This window comes from Pan troglodytes, chromosome 21 (assembly GCF_028858775.2).
Source record: "Pan troglodytes isolate AG18354 chromosome 21, NHGRI_mPanTro3-v2.0_pri, whole genome shotgun sequence".
NCBI classification, from domain to species: Eukaryota; Metazoa; Chordata; class Mammalia; order Primates; family Hominidae; genus Pan; species Pan troglodytes.
In genome coordinates, this window is record NC_072419.2 from 38,538,952 (window position 1) to 38,550,624 (window position 11,673).

The 11,673-nt window shown below is 44.7% G+C and overlaps 1 protein-coding gene across 3 annotated transcripts in view; it reads left to right on the plus strand.

Moving 5' to 3' along the window:
• Nucleotides 1–10,360, plus strand: part of KIF3B (kinesin family member 3B) — a 56,931-nt gene extending 46,571 nt beyond the window's left edge. For 2 of the 3 annotated variants that reach the window (XM_063803301.1, XM_016937661.4), the window contains 4 exons: nucleotides 2,122–2,235; nucleotides 2,907–3,012; nucleotides 5,494–5,672; nucleotides 6,576–10,360. In XM_063803301.1, coding sequence (XP_063659371.1) covers nucleotides 2,122–2,235; nucleotides 2,907–3,012; nucleotides 5,494–5,672; nucleotides 6,576–6,672 — 496 coding nt within the window. In that variant the 3' untranslated portion in view covers nucleotides 6,673–10,360. Of the gene's footprint in view, nucleotides 1–2,121; nucleotides 2,236–2,732; nucleotides 3,013–5,493; nucleotides 5,673–6,575 lie in introns of all 3 variants that reach the window. The other variant, XR_010154368.1, reaches the window with a different exon arrangement.
• The last annotated feature ends 1,313 nt before the right edge of the window (nucleotides 10,361–11,673 follow it).

Here is an 11,673-nt window from a genome sequence, read left to right on the forward strand (position 1 = left end):
GGGTTACAAAATGACCATGCCTGGCCAAAGAAGAAGTTTTCAAAGGGATTCTTTTAATGATCAAATTTTAAATTTGGAAAAGAGCCCTTAAAATTAAATGTAGGCAAGGTGCGGTGGCTCACGCCTATAATCCCAGCACTTTTGGAGGCTGAGGTGGGCAAATTGCCTGAGCTCAGGAGCTCAAGACCAGCCTGGGCAACATGGTGAAACCCTGTCTCTACTAAAAATACAAAAAAATTAGCTGGGCATGGAGACATGTGTCTATAGTCTCAGCTACTCCGGGGGCTGAGGCACGAGAATCGCTTGAACCTGGGAGACGAAGGTTGCAGTGGGCTGAGATTGCGCCACTTTACTCCAGCCTGGGCGACAAAGCGAGGCTCTGTCTCCAGAAAAACTAATTAATTAATTAAATGTGTGTGTCGGTCAGTCCTCTTTGCAGGTATGTACATCTAGAAAAAGATCAGGACAAAATATACCAACATAATAATAATAGTTATCTCTGGATAGTGAAATTGTGGGTGATTATGTTTTTTACATTTTCTTTTTGTTGTTGTTGTTGTTTGAGACAGAATATTGCTCTGTCACCCGGATTGGAGTGCGGTGGCACGATCTTGGCTCACTGCAACCTCTGCCTCCCAGGTTCAAGTGAATTTCATGCCTCAGCCTCCCAAGTAGCTGGGATTACAGGTGCAGGTCAACCACGCACGGCTAATTTTTATATTTTTAGTAGAGACAGGGTTTTGCCATGTTTATCAGGCTGGTCTCGAACTCCTGACCTCAGGTGATCCACCCACCTCGGCCTCCCGAAGCACTGAGATTACAGGTGTGAGCCACTGGGCCTGGCCTGTTTTTTACATTTTCTAATGAATAAATAGAATCATTGTAACCAGAAGAAAGCCAAATATGTGTTATAAAAAATAGTTTCTGAAATGTCAAAGAGAAAATTTTAGCTCCCCAAAATATTTTTTTTTCTAAGGAGTCTATTTTCATTATTATCTCTCTCTTTTTTTTTTTTTTTTTTTTTTTTGAGACAGAGTTTTGCTCTTTGGCCCAGGCCAGAGTGCAGTGGTGTGATCTCGGCTCACTGCAACCTCTGCCCTCTGGGTTCAAGCGATTCTCCTGTCTCAGCCTCCTGAGTAGCTGGGATTATAGGTGCCTACCACCACACCCAGCTAATTTTTGTATTTTTAGTAGAGACAGAGTTTCGCCATGTTGGCCAGGCTGTTCTTGAACTCCTGACCTCAGGCAATCCACTGCCTCGGCCTCCCAAAGTGCTAGGATTACAGGCATGAGCCACCGTGCCTGGCCTATATCTCTTTTTATATCTTTTGAGTAAACAGTGAGTCAGCCTGTTTCTCACAGTACCCTATACCTCTGTGCTGTTTGCTTTGTGTCCCTTCCATGTTCATTTCCTTTTGGCATTGTTTTGTCCTGAGGCTTTAGAAGAGTAAAGGCAGAGATATAATGGGAGACAGTCATCACCATAGAGAGACACCACCAGTGGGTTCCAGTTTCCTTGTTTGATGTGTTTCCTGGGCGCTTGTCAGACAGAGACTGTTAGTAGGAATGGTCTTCATTCTCAGTGCTCTCAGGGGCTGAAATCCACTTAGTCCTGCTTTTTATCCTGGTCAGTTAGAATGGGAAATTTTCCAGCTTGGACAATGAGCCATGGGATTGGAGTAAGGCAGTTTAATTTCTTCTGTTTTTGGCATTTTGGAAGTTAATGACCTTGGTTATCAGCACCAGTGGCCCTCTGAAAGATACTTCAGGTAGCAAATGTTCACTCCAATATAGCCCGGGGGTCACCTCCCTCTTGAGCCTGTTCACATCCTGCCCCTTCCCAGGCAGAAGTGACCTCTCCATATTTCTAAGACAGACCACTGTCAGTACCTATTATACCTAACAGGGCTGCACCATTACCCTTTGTTTCAGGCAGGAACCAGATATCATTTGTGTCTGTATCTCAGCTCTTTATATGATGTTAGGCCCATCGTACTTGCTGAGTAAATGTTTGCTATGTGCCTTGACTCTTACCTGATTACTCACCATGCATGAGACCAGATAGCTGACACTTCATATGTATTCTGTATCTGTTTTCACCTGTTATGTGTGCTCTTACAGGCATCTTATTATAGAAAACTTTATCCCTCTGGAAGAAAAAAGTAAAATTATGAATAGAGCCTTCTTTGATGAAGAGGAAGATCATTGGAAACTACATCCTATAACCAGACTGGAGTAAGTCACTATTAACTTTAAGTATATTTTCAAGTATGAGGGAGGAAAAGAATGTTGATAACAAGAGCCCTCTGGTCAACAAAGGGGTTTGATAAGAACACAGTTTGGCTTATTTAAACTCAAAACCCACTGCATTACTGATTTTCTAGCTGCCATAGATCCACCAGGTAAAAGTTTGATGATGAGTGTGGTTTTAGGAATTGGGAGACTTTGTCACTAGTGAGTGAGCAAGTGACCTTTCCAAAATTCCTGCATTTCTGTTTCTCCAGCTGTGAAGTGAAGTATGCTAGGTCACGTGAGGGGCAATTCAGAGCTGTTATCTTTGTGTGTCATTCTGACCCACAGTGTTGAGAAGGATTCTCATGCTAAGTCTGGGTGCTGCTGGAAAGATGGGAGACACCTGGCAGGGATGCAGAGGTGGGGGGTGTTGACAGCTATGCTTTGTGAATGCTGTCTAAGAACTGGGTGATGATTAAAAATCTCTTCTGGCTTAAAAGATGCATGATGCTCTGAATCAGAAAGCAACTCAAGCCGAAAACAGAAGCATTTCCCGTCCCACTTACGTCAGCCTGCAGTCCAGGGAGTTACTTGCTTCAGGTTCTGTCAGTGTCTTCCGAGTGCTGGTTCCACAGGACTCCAGCCAGGGCTTTAATACTGCAGTTCATTTCCAGGAACCAGCAGATGATGAAGCGGCCAGTCTCAGCCGTGGGATATAAGAGACCATTGAGCCAGCACGCAAGAATGTCCATGATGATTCGTCCAGAGGCCCGATATAGGGTGAGAAGATCCTTCTTGGGTTTTTCTCCTGTCTCTTTTGGAGTCTAGATTTGTGTAAGCCCTTAGATACTATTCCACTCGGAGTTCATACCTTCTTTCCAGAGGTACTTGAAGACATTTATACCAATAACAATTATAACAAATAATAAATAAATAAGCCGAGCACAGTAGCTCACACTTGTAATCCCAGCAGTTTGAGAGTCCGAGGTGGGCAGATTGGTTGATTCCCAGGAGTTTGAGACCAGCCTGGGCAATGTGGCGAAACCCTAACTCTACTAAAAATACAAAAATTAGCCAGGTGTGGTGGTGTGTGCCTGTAGTCCCAGCTACTTGGGAGGCTGAGGTGGGAGGATTACCTGAGCCCAGGAGGCAGAGGCTGCATTGAGCCAAGATCATGCCACAGCACTCTAGCCTGAGTGACAGAGTGAGACCCTGTCTCAAAAAATAAATAAGTAAATATAATAAAAATAATAACTAATAGGCCAGGCGCAGTGGCTGATGCCTGTAATCCCAGCGCTTTGGGAGGCTGAGGTTGGTGGATCACCTGAGGTCAGGAGTTCGAGACCAGCCTGGCCAATGTGGTGAAACCCCATCTCTACTAAAAACACAAAAATTAGCTGGGTATGGTGGCAGGCACCTGTAATCCCAGCTACTTGGGAGGCTGAGGCAGGAGAATGGCGTGAACCCAGCGGGCGGAGCTTGCAGTGAGCCAAGATCGCGCCACTGCATTCCAGCCTGGGCAACAGGGCAAGACTCCGTCTCAAAAACAAAAAACAAAAACTAAAAACACAAAAATTAGCCAGGTATGGTGGCAAGCACCTGTAATCCCAGCTACTCGGGAGGCTGAGGCAGGAGAATCGCTTGAACCCAGGAGGCAGGAGGCAGAGGTTGCAGTGAGCCAAGATCGTGCCACTGCACTCCAGCCTGGGTGGCAGAGCGACACTCTGTCTCAAAAAAAAAAAAAAGTCAGTACTAGAGAAGGAGAGTACAAACATCCTGTCTGTCATGGCCAGTAAATATTAACAATGAGCTTCAAAATGGCTCTGTGGGAAGGCTGGAGAGAACACAGATGTGTAGTGACAGGAGATGGACCTGTCGTAAAGAACTTCAGGTACTTTCATCTCACAAAATGTGTGTCAGTCATGTAGTCATTTAAAGGGACATCATTGAGGACTATTTAATGACCCCAAAATAGAAAAATAGAAACTCTGCCATGAGAGCCTCTACTTTTTAATTAAATTTAATTAATTAATTAATTTGTTTTGAGATGGAGTCTCGCTCTGTCGCCCAGGCTGGAGTGCAGTGGCGCGGGCTCTGCTCACTGCAACCCCTGTCTCCTGGGTTCAAGCAATTCTGGTGCTTCAGCCTTCCTAGTAGCTGAGACTACAGGCACATGCCACGACACCCAGCTAGTTTTTGTATTTTTAGTGGAGACAGGGTTTCACCATGTTGGCCAGGTTGGTCTTGAATGCCTGACCTCAGGTGATCCACCCACCTCGGCCTCCCAGAGTGCTGGGATTACAGGCATGTGCCAACACGCTCAGCTAATTTTTGTATATTTAGTAGAGACGGGGTTTCACCATGTTGGCCAGGCTGCTCTCGAACTCCTGACCTCAGGTGATCCACCCGCCTTAGCCTCCCAAAGTGCTGGGATTACAGGCGTGAGCCACCGCACTGGCCTTTTTTTTCTTTTTTTTTTTTTCTTTTCGAGGCAGGATCTCACTGTGTCACCCAAGCTGGAGTGCTGTAGCACAGTCATAGCTCGCTGTATCCTCAGACTCCTCGGCTCAAGTGATCCTCCTGCCTTGGCCTCCCAAAGCACTGGGATGACCATGCCCAGCTGAGCACTTGCTGTGTGCTGGGCATTGTACCCAGCACTTGACTGCTTTCTCTAATTAAGTTTCCCCATCTTCTCTATGCATTCAGTCCTGTTGCTTAAAGGTCAAGTAGTGGGGCAAGTGGCTGAACTAGGATGCACAACGTATTAAGTTATAGAGTAATTTACACCAGAAGTATATATATGATATAAAATTTGATGTAAAATATATTGAAATGTAAACTGTTTTTCTCTGGTTGGTGGAAGCACACTCAATGTTTTTTTTCTTTTTGCTCATCTGTATTTTATAACTATCAATAGGGAACTTGTATTATTTTTATAGTGAAAGATTTTCACTTGAAATATTTTTAGATGTTTCTGAGTCTTTCTTGGCAGCCAGAGCCAAATAGAAGATTACGGTTAGTTAGCTCTTTGGGTGCCATTCTTCCTGGCTTTGAGTTATTTAAAAGAAAGAAAGCAAAAGCAAAAAATCAGGTGGAGTTAGGTGTTGTAAAACGGCATCACTTCTTTCAGGCAGGCTCTTTCTTGATAGGCCCTGAATAACAAGCAATTTGCACTTCTATTCTTGGAGGGGCCCTCGATTGCTTGTACTGCCTGTGTCCAGTTGGAGGCTAACCTAGCTGGTGATGGCTGTGCTTCTGCAGGCAGAAAACATTGTGCTGTTAGAGCTGGACATGCCCAGCCGGACCACCAGAGACTATGAGGGTCCAGCCATTGCCCCCAAGGTCCAGGCTGCATTGGATGCGGCTCTGCAGGATGAAGATGAGATACAGGTGGATGCATCATCGTTTGAAAGCACTGCAAATAAGAAATCCAAGGCCAGGTGAGTGGCTTTGATGACGTGTGTTTAAACAGAACATGTTTGAACAAGGACAAACCAAAGCAAGAATGCTTGTTTATCATGGAATACTTTGCAGAACACACTAGGAAATATTGCCATATTACTCCTATGTTTACTTATTTATTCTACAAATATTTATGGTTGAGACACTATGCCAGGTATACCGAATACCAGAATACCTAATGTCCCCAGTCCCTTACTATAAGGTGAATGTGTTCTAGTGAAATAGCAGTCAGTTTTTCTGTTCTCATGAGGTGTCCGGTAGTTCTAAGTGCTTTACAAACATTCTCTTAATGATTTCCTGTAAAAACTTAGAAGGCAAATATTATAATCAGTCCCATTTTATAGACAAGAAAACTGAAACTTAGAGAATTTGAGAAAGTAGCCATCTCTAAGGAAACCCAGCAAGTAAGGGCCAAAGCAAGAATTCAAAAATAGGTCAATCCATATCCACAACCCAGTCTCTGGGCCTCCATACTAAGTTTACCTCACCCATGTGGTGCAAAAGTAGTAATTCTGTCTTATTACATTCTGGATTAAAAGTTGTAGGAAAACAATTGGGTGGAAAACCAAAATGGAAGAAATTCTACCTGCAAACTTAATATTTTTTTATCAATCAGGAAAGGACAGTACAGTCAAGCTTTGGTTTTAAAGAAGAACAATTGCTAAGCATCAGAGTCTCCTTCTCTCAGGTTCCACACCTCTGTTCTGAGGCCATTTTCGCCATCCCCAAAGGTTCAGGCTGTGCCAGTCTAGTGGTGTTACAGTTGAACTTGTCGTTTTCAGGCCATTGAAGAATGGCCTGAAATGAAATGTTAATGACATCTGATGTGTCAGGGACAGAGATGGGGACATGTAATATAAACATGTGTTTGACTTTTGCAGGCCTAAAAGTGGAAGGAAGTCGGGATCCTCCTCCTCTTCCTCAGGAACCCCTGCATCTCAGCTTTATCCACAGTCTCGGGGGCTGGTTCCAAAGTAAAGCCAGCTTCTCCTCTCCCAGGGCGGAAACAGCATTTGCCTTCTGAGAGAAGAGACTAGCAAAAAGCTGCAGAGAGGATTCGGCCCAAACTCAGAACTGTTCCCCTGAGGAGAAGCGGTGGCCTCTTTGCAGATCAACCAACTTAATCTGGTTGAACGTGCTGTTCCTAATCTGGCACTCAGCCCCTCTGGGAAACATCTTTTAATTAGCATCTCAGAAATGCATGGGTAAGGTAAAGTGCGATAGTTCAAGTGGAAAGCAAGAGAATGACCAGTGACCTTGCTTCCTTCCCCCTTGCCTTCTTCTCCCCCTTCCCCTGTGCTCCCTTTCTCTCCTCTCTCCTTTTCTAGCCTGTTCTTTACATGGGGCTCCCTTCTTGTTGAACAATAGGGCAGAATCAGGAGTCACCTTAGCAGGACCACATCTTTGGAGCCTCGGGATAAAATGACAGTGAGGTTGAAAAGTGAAAACCCTAGAACTTGAATAGGTGCCTGTTCTTGTAGGGAGAAATGAGAAATCGCATTTGGATCCAGGCCCCAGGTGGGCACCATCAGCAGTCTTGCTTCCATGCACCTCAGTAAGAAGTGGATCTGCCTTTGGGACCTGCTCAGTGAGGAAATCTCTTCCAATTTCTGCTTCTGAATGATTCAGTGTTGGGAGCAATAGAAATAACATTCCCTTTGCCTTCTCTGAGTGTTTAGGGAAATAGCTTCTTTAAAACCTCAAAACCATGACCATCCTGTCAAAGACCTAAGTCTGTAAGCTGGTGCCATGTCCATACACCATGTCACTTTACTCTTCATTTGTCACCATCTTTTCCCATGCACGCATACTCTGAACATCCTTGTGTGGGCCCATCCTCTGCCTCCAGAGCATGCTCTGCAGTGGGCCTGTTTTGTGGAAGAAAGGAGGCTGTCTCTGCCTTCTCTGATGGGACTGGAGTTGAGGGAAGGAGCTGTATTGTGGCACTTCTGAATTCCCCGTTTTGTTCCATATTGGTATAGAGAGCAGAAGAGTAGCTAGGCAGATGCAGAGATGGAGACATGAGACTCAGTGCAGTGGGTAGGGAAGACATAACAGATGGAAGCAAAGGAATCCTCTCTGCCTTCAGCAGAGAATTCACCGAATCCTAGAACTGTGGCTCCCTCCAGGCAGAGCCTAAGATGCTGGTGAAGAATAGCTGTGTGATTGAATAGGCTCAAAGGAGAGTTCAGAATTCCCATTTACATATTACTAGTTTGGTTTGTAAGTTTTAGTTCCTTGTATTATTGAGATTCAGAGCTTCATTTTATGTTGGTCATTAGGTGAATATTACTCATTTTCCCTCAAGAGAAGCTCATAAGTGTGTGTGGGTGTGAGAGCACGATGGTGCCTGTGTTCTGTGAATGTGTCCATGTGTGTCTGTAAGAGAGACAGAGACCAAGAACTTGCCCAATTTTAGAAATACACTAATGTGCAGTTGTTGCCTTTTGTCTGTATTGAAGGCCCATTGAATGACTAATCCAGGCTGGAAGCATTCCCATGTGGGTGTCTGAGTCCATGAGCCAAGCCTGAGGGGACAGTGAGTCTCCAGGTCTGCCACACTGGTGCACCTTGCTGGCACGGTGCCTCAGGAAGGTGGCGACTCAGGTGGGCCTTGAGTTATATTTTAACTCAGCTGCTCAGTTCCCAGGGCACATTTCTGGATCAGAACCCATGGGAAACAGGAGGTACTAAGTGCAATGTCTTAGCATTCTGCAAAATGGAGATCTGTTGTCCAGCGGCTTATCTCCTTTTTAGTAACCCTTCTTTCTGAACCCAGGGCCCTTTTCAGCCTTCCCTCGTCTTTTCTTGAGATCAAACTTTACTTCTTTCTTATTTACTAAGAATTTGCCTGTTTGAATAAGAACAAAACGCTAAGGTGGGTAGCCTAAGCTGATTGTCTGCTGGTTACACGTGTCTCTCACACCACATTTCCTCAAAGCTAATCTGAATTCTGTAGGCTAAAAATATTCATGTAGCAAATCTGAGAATTGAAAACTGCAGATAACCGGCCGGGTATGGTGACTCATGCCTGTAATCCTAGCACTTTGGGAGGCCGAGGTGGGTGGACCACCTGAGGTTAGGACTTCAAGACCAGCCTGGCCAACATGGTGAAACCCCATCTGTACTAAAAATACAAAAATTTGCCCGGTGTGGTGGTGCATGCCTCTAGTCCTAGCTACTCGGGAGGCTGAGGCACGAGAATCACTTGAACCTGGGAGGCGGAGGTTGCAGTGAGTCGAGATAACACCACTGCATTCCAGCCTGGGCGACAGAGTGAGACTCCATCTCAAAAAAAAAAAAAAAAAAAAAACAGAAAGAAAGAAAAAGAAAACTGCAGATAACCCTATACATTAATACTGGTATCTGGAGGTGACTCTTCTGACCAAGGGTGGTTAAGTGACACATAAAACTTTTCTAAGAGAAGACAGACAAGTTGACAGGCATGCCTTGTACTCAGCTGTGTTCATGTGGTGGTCTGTGGAAAGAAAAGAAGACTCATTTGGAAATGAAGCTGTCCCTTTCCAAGCAGTCTCTGGTGCTTTTCTTCTCTCAAAATGGATCCGATAAATATTCGAATAGAGCAGATTGTAGAATGTCGTGCTGCCACCAGAAAGCTGCTGTTTTGGGTTCTGCATTGAGCCAAATATGTAGGGGACCTACCAAGCCCACTGAGGGACTAGGTTTTCATGTCTCTAGTCATACCTAGAATGTTCTGAGCCGTCTGAGGGCCTTCATGCCGGCAGCAGCTAGCAAAGCCAGAAAGCAAGTCTAACAGGATCTAAGATGACCATCAGGAGAAGGAGTTTGAGACTGTGTATGCAACCCCCAATAGAACCCCTTTTACTCTGATCTGGAGAATGTATCTGGCTTCATATTTTCAAGTCACATGTCTCTCAGACCCCTGGATTCAGAACCCAAGGCCACAAATCATAGGCATGAAGCACTTTCTTAAGACTGACCTAACGCTGGATTATTTCCCGTCTAATGCCTGCATGCTGCTTGAATTGCTCCACCCACACCTCCATGACCAAGGGCGCCAGAGTGCTGCAACTGGGGCGTGGGCCGCTCTCTGCTTTTCCTGTCTGACTCTGACAAGTCCTCCCTCACTGAATGTAGAATCGTTGCCAAGTTTCTGAGAAGTGTCGATTCCCTGTTAACATGGATATCAGTTCCGCCTCACATTTCCCACTTGAGGTTGAGGCGTACTGGAGACAACACCTCAGACCATCTGAACCCCATCAGTGGACGAAAATGGGGCTGTTAATATACTCTAAAAGCCATACTAAAAATGCTCTGAGGGAACTGGCTAAGAATAGTGGGCCTGGTGATTGTCTATCACGCAAGGCTTTGTTTTGTACTGTTCAGAAATCTGTCACCTTTCTGCCTGCCCTTGTTTCCTGAATGAAATGCTTCTGGGGTTATTTATGAAAGGAGTGATCCTGGGGCAGGCAGGAGGCAGTGGGCTTTATGGCTCCTTGAAGTTATTACTGATCTTGACCTTCTCTTTGGCTACCTTTAGACAAAGAATACGCCAATCAATACTTGGGGCTCTAAGTTTTACAATTGATATTTATTTGTATCATCTCTTTGTCTAGGAATGTAAAAGTGATTCTAAACTAAGATGTGTAATAAAAATCAATCAGATTTATTGTACCTACAAAAAGGTGTCCTCATAAATGACTAAGGCTTTTGAAAATGACATGCCTGTGGCTGACACACTGCCATTTTCAATAAACATTTTAATTGGGTGGGAGTGGGAAAATGAAGATTGAGTTGGGATGCTGGCATTATTTAATATAGCAACAAGGGGCAGGGTGCAGTGGCTCATGCCTGTAATCCCAGCACTTTGGGAGGCTGAGCCAGGTGGATCACTTCAGGTCAGGAGTTGGAGACGAGCCTGGCCAACATGGTGAAACCCTGTCTGTACTAAAAATACAAAATTGAGTCGGGCGTGGTGGTGCGCACCTGCTATCCCAGCTACTCGGGAGACTGAGGCAGGAGAATCGCTTGAGGCTGAGATTGCAGTAGGCCAAGATTGCACAACTGCACTTCAGCCTGGGCAACGGAGCGAGACTCCGCCTCAAAAATAAATAAGTAAATAAAAATAAATAAATAATATAGCAACAAGGAAAAGGACACAAAATGAAGAAGGATAGAGTGACAAATAAGTGTTTTTCATGTTTTTCCGTGGAGGTTCCTGAGACTGGCCTGGGCAACGGCATGAAATTTCTTTTAACTTTTGTGTTTTGTTTTAAAAATTCTTTTAAATTTACTGTTATACATCATACTTTAAAATATATGTGCCTTTTTTTTTTTTGAGACAGGGCATCATTCTGTTGCCCAGGCTGGAATGCAGTGGCGTGATCACGGTTCTCTGCAGCCTCAGCCTCACAGGCTAAAGTGATCTTCCCACCTCAGCCAAGACTATAGGTGTGCACCACTATACCTGGCTAATTTTTTTATTTTTTGTAGAAATGGGGTCTGTCTATGTTGCCCAGGCTGATCTGTGCCTTTTTTAACACTAAAGTATTTTCTGTTGTTTACCATCAGGAAAAGAAGATACAAAAAATGGGCCACACATTGTCTTTTGGATTTCCATGCTCGTAGGCCTGCTGGAGTGACCCTGGGGGGTTGTGCCCCTTAGTTGAGAAGTGGGACTGGGTGGAAGGAGCACAGACCCTGGACTCCAAGCTGGGTTTGAATTCTAGTATTGCCACCACTTACTAGCCATATGACTAGGAGGAATTTAATTGACCTCTCTGAACTTTGGGGCCTTTGTCTGTAAAGTGGAGTGATTATCCCCACTTTGAAGGGCCATTTTGAGGATCAGCGATACATTTAAAGCAGCAAGTACAGTATGGGATAGAGCAAACATGAAAAAAATGTGGTTATTGCTGTGATAAGGCACTGTGTTTAAAAGATACCATGAACACTTTGTGTCCCGAGAAACTAGAAGTCAGTATTGGACATACCATC